The following is a 16,227-nucleotide window of genomic DNA, read 5'->3' on the forward strand; positions in this document are numbered from 1 at the left end:
ATAAATGAAAACACGAATTAGGGATACGTTAAGGAATGCATTCTTACCTTGCTCCCACTATCAACTCATTCCTGGTCAGGTCAAGGGTCAGTTGAGAGTAGTCTCTCACATCCGGGTGGGAGAATATAGTGATCCAAGGACTCAGGGCTGAAAGAGAGGAATAAAGTAGGGAATGAGAGAGATTTAAAAGGAAAATCACAAAATTATAAATTACAATTAAGGAATCACCAAATTAAAAGGAATCACACAGGGCAGAGACTCAGGGGGAATGCTAATATGGTATGAATCTGAACTAACTCATTCAATCGAATTAATTAAAACAGTAGAATTCTTTATCTGGTTAAAAATCAACAAAGAGGCTATCTTAACCGATCTTAAACGTCTTCCTCTGTGCAGCATACATTCACTCCTCAGTCACCCTACTTCAATGAAAATAGTTTCTCTATTCTAGAGGGGGAGATTAGTCACTTTCAGGCCCAAGGCAATGTACTGGTCAATGCTAGAACAGCAGAAGAACTAGACACTATTAACAGTCATGGGGATGAACACCTACCGAGAAGCCACAACCTTTCCCTTCCCACATGAGTCTTCAAAATTCCCAGGTAAGAAGTTTTAGGTTGTAGTTATTATAGGAATTATAGGACTATTTCCCTCTATACTATTTGTATTTCATTAACATTTGACTATTGGATTGCTAGTGCAACAGTATAGCCTCCGTCCCTCTCCTCGCTCCTCCCTGGGCTCGAACCAGGAACACAACGACAACAGCCACCCTCGAAGCAGCGTTACCCATGCAGGGCAAGGGAAACAACCACTGCAAGTCTCAGATCGAGTGACGTTTGAAACGCTACTAGCCAGTCATTTCAATTCAGTTACACCAGCCTCATCTCGGGAGTTGATAGGCTTGAAGTCATAAACAGCACAATGCTTGACGCACAACGAAGAGCTGCTGGCAAACGCACGAAAGTGCTGTTTGAATGAATGTTTACGTGCCTGCTTCTGCCTACCACCGCTCAGTCAGATACTTAGATACTTGTATGCTTGTATGCTCAGTCAGATTATACGCAACGCAGGACACGCTAGATAATATCTAGTAATATCATGAACCATGTGTAGTTAACTAGTGATTATGATTGATTGATTGTTTTTTATAAGATAAGTTTCATGCTAGCTAGCAACTTACCTTGGCTTACTGCATTCGCGTAACAGGCAGTCTCCTTGTGGAGTGCAACAAGAGGCAGGTCGTTATTGCGTTGGACTAGTTAACTGTAAGGTTGCAAGATTAGATCCCCCGAGCTGACGATGTGAAAATCTGTCATTCTGCCCCTGAATGAGGCATTGAAAATAAGAATGTGTTCTTAACTGACTTGCCTAGTTAAATACAGATTAAATAAAGGTGTAACATTTTTTTTATAGTGAATTTAAAAAATACAAATCGGCAAATCGGTGTCGAAAAATACCGATTTCCGATTGTTATGAAAACTTGAAATTGGCCCTAATTAATCGACCATTCCGATTAATTGGTCGACCTCTAGATGAAACAAGAGAAGAGTTCCCTCAGTCAGCTGGTTCTGAGGCTCAGTTCACTAACCCAAACCAACACCATAGAGCCTCAGGACAACACTAAGAGAATAAGAGCACCTCCTCCCAGCTGCCGATGGCACTGAGGACAGGAAACACCGTCACCACCGATAAATCTACGATAATCGATCATTTCAATAAGCATTTTTCCACAGCTGGCTATGTAAAATAAAAATAAAATATATATACACTGCTCAAAAAAATAAAGGGAACACTTAAACAACACAATGTAACTCCAAGTCAATCACACTTCTGTGAAATCAAACTGTCCACATAGGGAGCAACACTGATTGACAATACATTTCACATGCTGTTGTGCAAATGGAATAGACAAAAGGTGGAAATTATAGGCAATTAGCAAGACACCCCCAATAAAGGAGTGGTTCTGCAGGTGTTGACCACAGACCACTTCTCAGTTCCTATGCTTCCTGGCTGATGTTTTGGTCACTTTTGAATGCTGGCAGTGCTTTCACTCTAGTGGTAGCATGAGACGGAGTCTACAACCCACACAAGTGGCTCAGGTAGTGCAGCTCATCCAGGATGGCGCATCAATGCGAGCTGTGGCAAGGAGGTTTGCTGTGTCTGTCAGCGTAGTGTCCAGAGCATGGAGGCGCTACCAGGAGACAGGCCAGTACATCAGGAGATGTGGAGGAGGTCGTAGGAGGGCAACAACCCAGCAGCAGGACCGCTACCTCTGCCTTTGTGCAAGGAGGAGCAGGAGGAGCACTGCCAGAGCCCTGAAAAATGACCTCCAGCAGGCCACAAATGTGCATGTGTATGCTCAAACGGTCAGAAACAGACTCCATGAGGGTGGTATGAGGGCCCGACGTCCACAGGTGGGGGTCGTGCTTACAGCTCAACACCGTGCAGAAAGTTTGGCATTTGCCAGAGAACACCAAGATTGGCAAATTCGCCACTGGCGCCCTGTGCTCTTCACAGATGAAAGCAGGTTCACACTGAGCACATGTGACAGACGTGACAGAGTCTGGAGACGCCGTGGAGAATGTTCTGCTGCCTGCAACATCCCCCAGCATGACCGGTTTGGCGGTGGGTCAGTCATGGTGTGGGGTGGCATTTCTTTGGGGGGCCGCACAGCCCTCCATGTGCTCGCCAGAGGTAGCCTGACTGCTATTAGGTACCGAGATGAGATCCTCAGACCCCTTGTGATATGCTGGTGCGGTTGGCCCTGGGTTCCTCCTAATGCAAGACAATGCTAGAACTCATGTGGCTGGAGTGTGTCAGCAGTTCCTGCAAGAGGAAAGCATTGATGCTATGGATTGGCCCGCCTGTTCCCCAGATCTGTATCCAATTGAGCACATCTGGGACATCATGTCTCGCTCCATCTACCAACGCCACGTTGCCCCACAGACTGTCCAGGAGTTGGCGGATGCTTTAGTCCAGGTCTGGGAGGAGAACCCTCAGGAGACCCCCCGCCACCTCATCAGGAGCATGCCCAGGCGTGGTAGGGAGATCATACAGGCACGTGGAGGCCACACACACTACTGAGCCTCATTTTGACTTGTTTTAAGGACATTACATCAAAGTTGGATCAGCCTGTAGTGTGGTTTTCCAATTTAATTTTGAGTGTGACTCCAAATCCAGACCTCCATGGGTTGATAAATTTGATTTCCATTGATAATTTGTGAGATTTCGTCAGCACATTCAACTATGTAAAGAAAAAGGTATTTAATAAGAATATTTCAGATCTTGGATGTGTTATTTTAGTGTTTCCTTTATTTTTTTGAGCAGTGTATATAAATCTGGCAGAACCAAATCATCATAAAGCAAAAATAAAAATATATCACCTATTGGAAAGACACTACAAAACAATATATGTAAACATCCATGCTATTTGGCTCTGAACTGACAGTACATGGTGGCAGACAATTTGACCACTGTGACTGATAGAAAACTGAGGAAAACAGTGTCTAGATACAGACTCAGTGAGCACAGTATGGCTATAGACACCAGTCATCAGAGGCAAACTTGGCTGCCCAGAGAGGACAGGCTGTGCTCACTCTGCTCCAGGGGACGGGTAGAGACAGAGCTGCATTCCCCATTACACTTTGACAAATAATCAGACCTCAGAGAAATCTTTCTTTCCCAAAATTATCAATTCAGTATAAAGAATTTAAACATTTTAAAATGTAAAAAAAAAATGTGTGTATTGGTTGAAAAGCCAAATATGTGTCCCCCTGCCACAACCTGAGTGAAAATTGTAATGTAATGTCAATAATATTTCCCAGTTTGGTTTTGTTTTGGCTTTCATACCATGTCATGTGGCTTCTCCGTCATGTTGAGACTGGTCTACTACTATTGCTTTAATGTATTGTTCAGAGGTCGACCGAATATGATTTTTCAACGCTGATACCGATTATTGGAGGACCAAAAAAAGCCGATGCCGATTAAAAAAATATATTTGTGATGGTGACAATTACAACAATACTGAATGAATACTTATTTTAACTCAATGTAATACATCAATAAAATCAATTTAGCCTCAAATAAATAATGAAACATGTTCAATTTGGTATAAATAATGCAAAAACAAAGTGTTGGAGAAGAAAGTAACAGTGCAATATGTGCCATGTAAAAAACCTAATGTTTAAGTTCCTTGCTCAGAACATGAGAACATATGAAAGCTGGTGGTTCATTTTGACATGAGACTTCAATATTCCAAGGTAAGAAGTTTTAGGTTGTAGTTATAGTATTTATAGGACTATTTCTCACTATGCCATTTGTATTTCATATATGTTCTTATAGGCACTTTAGTATTGCCAGTGTAACAGTATAGCTTCCATTCCTCTCCTCGCCCCTACCTCGGCTCGAACCAGGAACACATCGACAACAGCCACCCTCAAAGCAGCGTTACCCATGCAGAGCAAGGGGAACAACTACCCCAAGTCTCAGATCGAGTGATGTTTGAAATGCTATTAGTGCGCACCCCGCTAACTAGCTAGCCATGTCACATCGGTTACACCAGCCTAATCTCGGTAAAAAAGTGCTGTTTGAATGAATACTTACGAGCCTGCTGGTGCCTACCATCGCTCAGTCAGACTGCTCTATCAAATCATAGACTTAATTATAACATAATTACACACAGAAATACGAGCCTTTGGTCATTAATATGGTCGAATCCGGAAACTATCATTTCGAAAACAAAACGTTTATTATTATTGCATATCATATCGCAAGAGAAGTGACACAATTTCACCTGGTTAATATTGCCTGCTAACCTGGATTTATTTTAGCTAATTATGCAGGTTGAAAAACATATACTTCTCTGTATTGATTTTAAGAAAGGTATTGATGTTTATGGTTAGGCACACGTTGGAGCAACGACAGTCCTTTTACCGCAAATGCGCACCGCATCGATTCTATGCAACGCAGGACACGCTATAGATAAACTAGTAATATCAACCACCATGTGTAGTTAACTAGTGATTATGATGGAATGTTTTTTTAAAGATAAGTTTAATGCTAGCTAGCAACTTACCTTGGTTTATTACTGCATTGGCGTAACAGGTAGGCTTGTGAAGTGCAATGAGAGGCAGGTGGTTAGAGCGTTGGACTAGTTAAGTGTAAGGTTGCAAGATTGAATCCCTGAGCTGACAAGGTCGAAATCTGTCGTTCTGCCCCTGAACAAGGCAGTTAACCCACCGTTCCTAGGCCGTCACTAAAAATAAGAACGTGTTCTTAACTGACTTGCTTAGTCAAATAATGGTGTAAAAAAAATAATTACAAATAAAAATACATTTGAAAATCGGCCAAATCGGTCCAAAAATACCGATTTCCAATTGTTATGAAAACGTGAAAAATCGGCCCTAATTAAAATCGGCCATTCCAATTAATCGGTGGACCTCTAGTATTGTTATTCTCATTAATATTGTTGTTGTAGCTGCTGTTAATAGTAATCCCATTTCCACTACTATTAAAATTGATGTTGGTCCCACCATTTTTGTTATATGTATACTTTGACAATGTAAGTAATTTAACATGCCATGTCAATAAAGTCTACTGAATTGAATTTTGAGAGAGAGAGAGAGTTAAGTTAATTAAGGACCACAGAGACTGTTTCTCTACTATATTGTAACATGATAAATCTGTCAAACTCTTGGCCTCTTGGGGCAGCGTGTTCAGTAGAGTTAAATTAAAGGTGACAGCAGCATGAGTAATGTCTGTGAAATAAATGTAATAAAGAGATTCAGAACCTGAACACTTCAAATTGAAGTGGGTTACAATAGATATACTGAAAACACACTGGAAACATCCTCTGCTCTGATATGGTCATCATGATCTATTTTGTGTTGTTATAGGTTCAACAAAACAGTGTCTCTTTCTTTACATTGTCATAGAAACAAACAGCACACTATCACCGATTTCACCTTTGCATATTGTTTCAGTAGGCCTATAATGTAAACGTACAAAGTAGCATCTAAGAGGCACAGATGTCTGTTAGTGGGAAACGACCTATGCTTTGTGGTTTGCAGCAGCAGTGAATGAGTTATTGAGAAGATTGTGATTGTGTCCAGCTACTGGCAGCCTCCTCTGCTCTACTCCCTTCTGCCCTGTGCCCTAAGCTCTGAGCCCCCTGTGGGATCCAGCAGAGAGGGACAATACTGTAGCCACATCAAGTCCGTAGCCACATCAAGCATACTGATCCTAATGCAACACAACGCCCAGTCAAAACTACCCCTTCCAGGACACACACCAGGATCCCAACCACAGCCACAGTGCCCGCCATTTCAGACATTTGGCACTCGCTTTCACAGATCAAAACAATTTCTCCCAGCAGAGTCACAGGGAGTCACACAGTAGAGTGGTGGGTCATTTCGAGTAGAAGAAAAAAATACACAAAAATAACATTTTCTACAAAAAGGGCTCCGCTGATCTCCATGTTACCGGAGCGTGGGTTTACTAAATGGATTTCTCCACATGGGAGGCAAATGGGATTTACATTTTTAGACGTAGAAAACAATATTGCAGCAGTTGGATGCTTATATTCATAATTTTAGTGTGTTCAGTAGCATATTACATAGCAGAAAGCCTTTTAAGACATTTTCATAATTCATTGTGGACTTAAAAAACTATTTATTCCACAAATAATGGGGATAATTTTTGCCCCCTGCAAGACAACCTTGGACAGCCTCAGTTTTTTTTACTGCAAGAAGCTGCAAAATGCATTTGCCATTTAGGAAGGAAGTGAGTGATTGAATTTTTAAAAAAAACTAAACTAAACAGATTAAAGAAGAAAAAAAGTAAGCTCATTGTGATTAATCTCTCTCCAGATATCGTGAACTAAAATACAACCTTACTATCAGCTTGAGAGAGGAAATTCATAGCAGGGATGATATAACAATTCACACTTAACTGAATTCTTGGCAAAGCTCTTGAGAAAACCAATTAGACCCACAGATTTCCAATACATTACAGGCTTTAGCTAAACCAGCGAATAAAAAGCCTACATTAGGATTGATTAGAATCATATGGCCCCATTATCCTGAGCATCCTTTATTAAGACATAGTGAGATGGGAGCAGAGTAATCATAGGGATGGATTATTAAGACAAAACTAGACGATAACAGAGTAATCATACACTCTTAGAATAAAGGGTTTCAAAACGGTTCTGCAGCTGTCCCCATAGGAGAACCCTTTTTGGTTCCAGGTAGAACACTTGACTTCATTGTAGAAGCAGAAGGAAAGGGTTTCACAAAAAAACCAAAAGGGTTCACCTGGGACCAAAAATGGTTCTTCAAAAGGGTTATCCTATGGGGACAGCCGAAGAACCGTTTTAAGTTCTAGATAGCGCCACCTTTGTGTATGATGGAGCTGACGGCATCTCATCCACTGAGCATGGCAGGTATCACTGAGATGTTCACAGACACTTTAAAGGGACAATCTGCAGTTCAAACAATAGCAAAGCAGTCACCAATGTTTTGGTACACTAAAATTCCTAGACAGAGCTATGGATGCAAGAACTGACAATCCATGAGAAATTATAGTTTTAACCATGTTTTGAGGATATATAGTACTAACAGTAATAACATTGTTCACAAACAAAGGAGTTATACAAACTTCTATTTTGGGTTCTTAAGGTGTATGACAGTTGAACTAAGCTAAAGAGGCATTTTTTAAGTTATATTCTTTAACCTCTTAAACCTCTGGGGGCAGTATTTCATTTTTGGATGAAAAACGTTCCCGTTTTAAACAAGATATTTTGTCACGAAAAGATGCTCGACTATGCATATAATTGACAGATTTGGAAAGAAAACACTGACGTTTCCAAAACTGCAAAGATATTGTCTGTGAGTGCCACAGAACTAATGCTACAGGCGAAACCAAGATGAAACTTCAAACAGGAAGTGAGCCAGATTTTTGAGACGCTGTGTTCCAATGTCTCCTTATATGGCTGTGAATGCGCCAGGAACGAGCCTACACTTTCTGTCATTTCCCCAAGGTGCATTGTGCATTGTGACGTATTTGTAGGCATATCATTGGAAGATTGACCATAAGAGACTACATTTACCAGGTGGGCCGCCTGGTGTCCTCCGCCGAAATTGGTGCGTAATCTCCAGCTGCATGTATTTTTCCATGTGATTCAGAGGAGAAACCAAACTGCCACGAATTACTTATTATCGAATAGATATGTGAAAAACACCTTGAGGATTGATTCTAAACAACGTTTGTCATGTTTCTGTCGATATTATGGAGTTAATTTGGAAAAACATTCAGCGTTTTGATGACTGAATTTTCGGGGGGTTTTCTCAGCCAAACATGATGAACAAAACGGAGCGATTTCTCCTACACAAATAATATTTTTGGAAAAACTGAACATTTGCTATCTAACTGAGTCTCCTCATTGAAAACATCCGAAGTTCTTCAAAGGTAAATGATTTTATTTGAATGCTTTTCTTGTTTTTGTGAAAATGTTGCCTGCTGAATGCTAGGCTTAATGCTATGCTAGCTATCAATACTCTTACACAAATGCTTGTTTTGCTATGGTTGAAAAGCATAATTTGAAAATCTGAGACGACAGTGTTGTTAACAAAAGGCTAAGCTTGAGAGCCAATATATTTATTTAATTTCATTTGCGATTTTCATGAATAGTTAACGTTGCGTTATGGTAATGAGCTTGAGGCTATAATTACACTCCCGGATATGGGTTTTTTTCTTAGCCAAACGTGATGAACAAAACAGAGCGATTTCTCCTACACAAATAATATTTTTGGAAAAACTGAACATTTGCTATCTAACTGAGAGTCTCCTCATTGAAAACATCCGAAGTTCTTCAAAGGTAAATGGTTTTATTTGAATGCTTTTCTTGTTTTTGTGAAATGTTGCCTGCTGAATGCTAACGCTAAATGCTACGCTAGCTATCAATAGCTATCAATACTGTTACACAAATGTTTGTTTTACTATGGTTGAGAAGCATATTTTTGAAAATCTGAGATGACAGTGTTGTTAACAAAAGGCTAAGCTTGAGAGCTAGCATATCGATTTCATTTCATTTGCGATTTTCATGAATAGTTAACGTTGCATTATGGTAATGGGCTTGCGGCTGTAGTCACGATCCCGGATCCGGGATGGCTCGACGCAAGAAGTTAAGACATCAAAACTATGAAATACCACATATGGAATCATCTTAAACAAGTCAAAATATATTTTATATTCTAGCCACCCATTGCCTTGACACCACATATGTTGAGCACTTGTTGGGTGCTTTTCCTTCACTCTGCGGTCCAGCTCATCCCAAACCATCTCAATTGGGTTGAGGTCAGGTGATTGTGGAGGCCAGGTCATCTGAAGCAGCACAATCACTCTACTTCTTGGTCAAATAGCCCTTAACATAGCCTGGAGGTGTATTTTGGGTCGTTGTCCCGTTGAAAAACAAATGACAGTACCTCTAAGCGCAAACTAGATGGGATGCGTATCACTGCAGAATGCTTTTTAAAAGATGTCTTTATTTCACCTTTATTTAACCAGGTAGGACAGTTGAGAACAAGTTCTCATTTACAACTGCGACCTGGCCAAGATAAAGCAAAGCAGTGCGACAAAAACAACACAGAGTTACACATGGGATAAAGAAACATACAGTCAATAACACGATAGAGAAATATATATACAATGTGTGCAAATGTAGTAAGATAAGGGAGGTAAGGCAATAAATAGGCCATAGTGGTGAAATAATTACAATTTAGCGATTAAACACTGGAGTGATAGATGTGCATATGATGATGTGCAAGTAGAGATACTGGGGTGCAAAAGAGCAAAAATAAATAACAATATGGGGATGAGGTAGTTGGGTGGGCTATTTACAGATGGGCTGTGCACAGGTGCAGTGATCAGACAGCTGATGCTTAAAGTTAGTGAGGGAGATAAGTCTCCAGCTTCAGTGAATTTTGCAATTAGTTCTGGAAGGAAAAGCGGCCAAAGTAGGAGTTGGCGTTGGGGAAGTAAAAATATGGGGATGAGGTAGTCGGTTGTGCTATTTACAGATTGGATGTGTACAGGTACGGTGGTGTTGGTATGGTTGGTAAGTTGCTCTGATAGCTGATGCTTAAAGTTAGAGAGGGAGATATATGACTCCAGCTTAGATGATTTTTGAAATTTGTTCCAGTCATGGCAGCAGAGAAGTAGAAGGAAAGGCGGCCCAAGGAAGTGTTGGCTTTGGGGATAACCAGTGCAATATACCTGCTGGAGCGCGTGCTATGGGTGGGTGTTGCTATGGTGACCAGTGAGCTGAGATAAGGAGGGGCTTTACCTAGCAAAGACTTATAGATGACCTGGAGCCAGTGGGTTTGGCAACGAATATGAAGCAAGGGCCAGTCAACGAGAGCATACAGGTCGCAGTGGTGGTAGTATATGGGGCTTTGGTGACAAAACAGATGGCACTGTGATAGACTACATCCAGGTTGCTGAGTAGAGTTTTGGAGGCTATTTGGTAAATGACATCGCCAAAGTCAAGGATTGGTAGGATAGTCAGTTTTACGAGGATTTGTTTAGCAGCATGAGCGAAGGAGGCTTTGTTTGCCGAAATAGGACGCCAATTATTGATTTATCTTATTGATTTAACTTGGATTGGAGATGCTTAATGTGAGTCTGGAAGGAGAGTTTACGGTCTAACCAGACACCTAGGTATTTGTAGTTGTCCACATATTCTACGTCAGAACCGTCCAGAGTAGTGATACTGGACGGGCAGGCAGGTGCGGGCAGCAATCGGTTGAAGAGCATGCACTTAGTTTTACTAGCATTTGAAAGCAGTTGGAGGCCACGGAAGGAGTGTTGTATGGCATTGAAGCCCGTCTGGAGGTCTGTTAACACAGTGTCCAAAGAAAGGCCAGAAGTATACAGAATGGTGTTGTCCGTGTAGAGGTGGATCAGAGAATCACCAGCAGCAAGAGTGACATCATTGATATATACAGAGAAGAGTCGGCCCGAGAATTGAGCCCTGTGGCACCCCCATAGAGACTGCCAGAGGTCCGGACAACAGGCCCTCCGATTTGACACACTGAACTCTGTCAGAGAAGTAGTTGGTGAACCAGGCGAGGCAGTCATTTGAGAAACCAAGGGTGTTGAGTCTGCCGATAAGAATGCGGTGATTGACAGAGTTGAAAGCCTTGGCCAGATCGATGAAGACGGCTGCACAGTAGTGTCTTTTATCAATTGCGGTTATGAAATCGTTTAGGACCTTGAGCGTGGCTGAGGTAACCCATGACCCGCTCGGAAACCAGATTGCATAGTGGAGAAGGTACGGTGGGATTCGAAATGGTCGGTGATCTGTTTGTTAACTTGGCTTTCGAAGATTTTAGAAAGGCAGGGCAGGACTGGGCAGGTCTGTAACAGTTTGGGTCTAGAGTGTCTCCCACTTTGAAGAGGGAGTTGACCGCGGCAGCTTTCCAATCTTTAGGGATCTTAGACGATACGAAAGAGAGGTTGAATAGGCAAGTAATAGGGGTTGCAACAATTGCGGACGATCATTTTAGAAAGAGAGGGTCCAGATTATCTATCCCAGCTGTGTTAGTCATGCTGGTTAAGTGTGCCTTGAATTCTAAATAAATCAACAACAGTGTCACCAGCAAAGCACCCCACACCATCATACCTCCTCCATGCTTCACGGTGGGAAACAAATCTGGAGATCATCCGTTCACCTAAATCAAATCAAATGGTATTTGTCACATACACATGGTTAGCAGATGTTAGTGCGAGTGTAGCGAAATGCTTGTGCTTCTAGTTCCGACAATGCAGTAATAACCAACAAGTAATCGAGCTAACAATTCCAAAACTACTACCTTATAGACACAAGTGTAAGGGGATAAAGAACATGTACATAAAGATATATGAATGAGTGATGGTACAGAGCGGCATAGGCAAGATACAGTAGATGGTATTGAGTGCAGTATATACATATAAGATGAGTATGTAAACAAAGTGGCATAGTTAAAGTGGCTAGTGATACATGAATTACATAAGGATGCAGTAGATGATATAGAGTACAGTATATACGTATACATATGAGATGAATAATGTAGGGTATGTAAACATTATATTAGGTAGCATTGTTTAAAGTGGCTAGTGATATATTGCGTCTCACAAAGACACGACAGTTAGAACCAAAAATCTCCAATTTGGACTCATCAGACCAAAGGACAGATTTCCACCTGTCCGTTGCTCCTGTTTCTTGGCCCAAGCAACTCTCTTCTTATTATTGGTGTCCTTTAGTAGTGGTTTCTTTCTTCTTTCACACAGTCTCCTCTGAACAGTTGATGCTGAGATGTGTCTTACTTGACCTCTGTGAAGCATTTATTTGGGCTGCAATTCGGGTAGAGTCGGGTAACTCTAATAAACGTATCCTCTGCAGCAGAGGTAACTCTGGTTCTTCCTTTCCTGTGGTGGTCCTCATGAGAGCCAGTTTCATCATAGCGCTTGATGGTTTTTGAGACTACACTTGAAGATTTCTTGACATTTTCCGCATTGACTGACCTTCATGACTTAATGTAATGATGGACTGTCGTTTCTCTTTGCTTATTTGGGCTGTTCTTGCCATAATATGGACTTTACCAAATAGTGCTATCTTCTGTATACCAACCCTACCTCGTCCCAACACAACTGATTGGCTCAAATGCATTAAGGAAAGAAATTCCACAAATTAACAAGGCACACCTGTTAATTGAAATGTATTCCAGGTGACCACCTCATGAAGATGTTTGAGAGAATGCCAAGAGTGTGCAAATTTGTCATCAAGGCAAAGGGTGGCTACTTCGAAGAATCTCACATGTAAAATATATTTTGATTTGTTTAACACTTTTTGGTTACTAAATTACATGATTCCATATGAGTTATTTAATAGGTCTTCACTATTATTCTACAATGTAGAAACCAGTAAAAATGAAGAAAAACCCTGGAATGGGTGTGTCCAAACCTTTGACTGGTACTATATATATCATGAATTAAAAAGTCTAAACATAGATGTACCAATTGCAGATTTCCCATTTAACACACATCCAACCCACTCAGGTTGAACATGTAATTATGTGGTTTAATGTCTTGTATGGGGACGTGCTTATCTAGAAAACATACATGGACAAAACAAGAACACACACCACACATACACTGAATGAGAAGAAACATCTACATGTCAAACTGTGTGATTAATGGCTATTGATGAAGCCTGGAGCGAAGGGGGAGAGAGAGGGAGGGGAAGGAGAGAAGAGGGGACATATCTCTCACAGGCTTATCCACACACCTAATCTGTGTTGAAGATTAAACATTGTTATAGAGGTGGGGGTGGACTGTGCAGAGAGCAACGGAGTGTTTGTGCTGTACTGCACATCATCTGGCACAATCAACTTCCAAGATGGTCGTCAGATCAGTACAGAGCAGAAAGGGTTGCATTAGCTTTAACAACCTCCACACACCACGTTCCATAAACACTGTCAAAACAGTCACACTTTGCAAAAACCATGTCAGAGTGTGGTTAAGTGACATGGTTACCCAGGGGCCTCGAACTAACTAGCACGTGTATCCAGCATACGATGGCTGTCTGGGGGAGTGTGGCGTGCCGTGCCAAGTGTGCGAGGAGAGATATGGGGAGTGGGAGTGTAGTATACTGTATGCATGTGTGTGTGTGTGTGTGTGTATGCGCAGGCATGCCAGGAGAGACAGTGTGAGTGGGAGTAGTGTTGACAGCAGAGTGAGTTCTCCGGGTGTAGGAGGGTGTTGATAACCTCTGGGTCATCCCATTCACACACACACACACACACACACACACACACACACAGCAGCCAACAAACACACACATAGAAAGGACACCATGTCTAATGCAATCATGTTGGATCTGTGTCCAACAAGTGAGTAATGTTTAATAAATCAGCCAAGAATTTGCTCTGTTGACAGGTATAGAACCCGATCTCGATCTTGTTCCAAAATTGTTCACAGGTTACATATCCTTTCTTTGATTGAATTGTAATAACGTCACACAGAGATAAATGTTCTGGTACATGCAAGAGCTTTTTATAAGCCTGCAAAGTGGCCAGCTGAATTTGATTCACTTGACAGCTTGGCTTGTTTACTTTGTTAAGAAGCTTTCTGACAGTAAAAGCCTTTCTATCTTGACAGACATTCATCTCCATGCTAACAAATGGTCTTACATGGGTGGCCAGCTCCCTTCACCTCATAAAGTCTGTCGGGCAATCCATCACACACACACACACACACACACACACAGAACAATTAACAGAGATAAATATGAAAGCCCTCCACCCCAATAGACGCCCCTGGCCTGGATCTGCAGTTGATGGACGACTATTACATTTTTTCCACTGTTCTGTGGAGTGACAGATTAATGCATTAGCCACCAGAGCTGGCGGGAGTGGACACTGCCTTAGACACTCGAGGGGACATGAATCCTAACCTTTATATACCCACATTGACAGAATTAAAAAGGACTCACAGCTTTTTTAAAACAGAAAGACAGCCTCTATTGAATAAGAAGTAGTGTCTCTGTCTCACCGCAAATATACTAGGTATACACAAGGGGGCTTGGCAGCCACAAAGGCAGCTTGGAAAGCCCACCAAATTTGTTCTCAGTAATTGCAGAATTAGACAGACAGTTGAGGGAAAGGAAACTCAAACTCTCTCTCTCTCTCGAGCGTATTCCAGATCCGTTCATCTCATGCAATCTGATGGAATCCCTGTAGTTTGTACACTAAAACAACATGAATGGACAGCCCGATACACAGACATCATCATTCTGCCACCACAATCTTCCTTCACCTAATCCAGTAGTGTTTTGGGTAGCTTGTTGAGTTGGCTAATATCAGATTTGCTGGGCATCAGGGTTATGATGGAAACAGAGTCTAAGAGTCATGCAATTTGTTGATCCTGATGATCAGTCCTATCTAGTCTAGGAGGTCTACTCTGCGATGGCTGTTGTGTGAGTGTGACCCCAGATATCCTTCAGAAAGACAGGGCCTGGTAGGGCCCCATTGCAAAACAGAGTGCAAAGCTTTTGAATTAATATCTAATGGGAGATTATAGACAACTCTTTATTTCAGTATTCAAATCACCAGTTTAATTAGAATGAGAGAGATTATGTTTTCTCTCAGTTCTGCATAGGCCTCTATTGTCAGTACATTAATTCCTTTTGTTGACGTTCAAATCCCAAACCATAACAAACCACTGGCAGTTGACCTTGGGGTCGGTCCGATAACCTTGGAAACCAAAACTATTTATTTGCAGTAAATGTTTTTGAGCCTTATGTTACAGTTTGGCTTCTGGGGGCAGAACTTTAATTACATTACATTTTCATAGAAAACAAATGTGAGAAATGCGTTTTCTGATTCGTACGTGAATTGAGCATGGTGTTGATTGCTCCCCTCAGGGGCTAACTAGTTAATGAGGTATGAATGACACATTGTGTTGAAGGCACCTGTCTGTCATTACAGACGCAAACAAGTGAAATAGTTACCCTGCAGACAATATAACTGTTAGATCGAAGGGTGTTGTTTATGCTAATTCTACTGTATTTCACAGATTATGTATATACAGTGGGGCAAAAAAGTATTTAGTCAGCCACCAATTCTGCAAGTTCTCCCACTTAAAAAGATGAGAGGCCTGTCATTTTCATCATAGGTACACTTCAACTATGACAGACAAAATGAGAAAAGCAATCCAGAAAATCACCTTGTAGAATTTTTTATTAATTTATTTGCAAATTATGGTGGAAAATAAGTATTGATCTCTCTCATATATATATATATATATATATATATATATATATATATATATATATATTCCTGTGTGAGTGCTACTATGCCTCAGTGAAGCACATCCCTCCTCCAGAGTGAGCAGTGATAATGGAGGCAGGGGCCACTCCAGAGAGGCTGGGCTGTGCTGGACACACGTACACTACGCTGGGGTATGGATGGACACACTCAGAACCAGGGAGGTAATCGGCATGTCTAGCAGCCAGCCAGGCAGAAATTTTAAATGAGGTGTCTTTTCCGAAAACATCCAGGACAGCTAGAAATTTGGCAAAGGAGTCTGGTTAGGAGCATTACACCTGTTTATTTGAAAAGGTGGGAGAGGGTGTGTGTTTGAGGACAAGAGTGAGGCTCACAGAACAGGTACTATGACTCATTTTCTGCG

General features: G+C 41.4%; 1 protein-coding gene across 1 annotated transcript in view; it reads right to left on the reverse strand.

The window, feature by feature from the left end:
• Nucleotides 1-16,227, reverse strand: part of LOC118366653 (semaphorin-5B) — a 151,674-nt gene that overhangs the window by 111,728 nt on the left and 23,719 nt on the right. Inside the window, exon 4 of the mRNA XM_052492643.1 lies at nt 48-147. Within this exon, the coding sequence (XP_052348603.1) occupies nt 48-147 (100 nt within the window). The remainder of the gene's footprint in view (nt 1-47; nt 148-16,227) is intronic.

This window comes from Oncorhynchus keta, chromosome 34, assembly GCF_023373465.1.
Source record: "Oncorhynchus keta strain PuntledgeMale-10-30-2019 chromosome 34, Oket_V2, whole genome shotgun sequence".
Classification (NCBI taxonomy): Eukaryota; Metazoa; Chordata; class Actinopteri; order Salmoniformes; family Salmonidae; genus Oncorhynchus; species Oncorhynchus keta.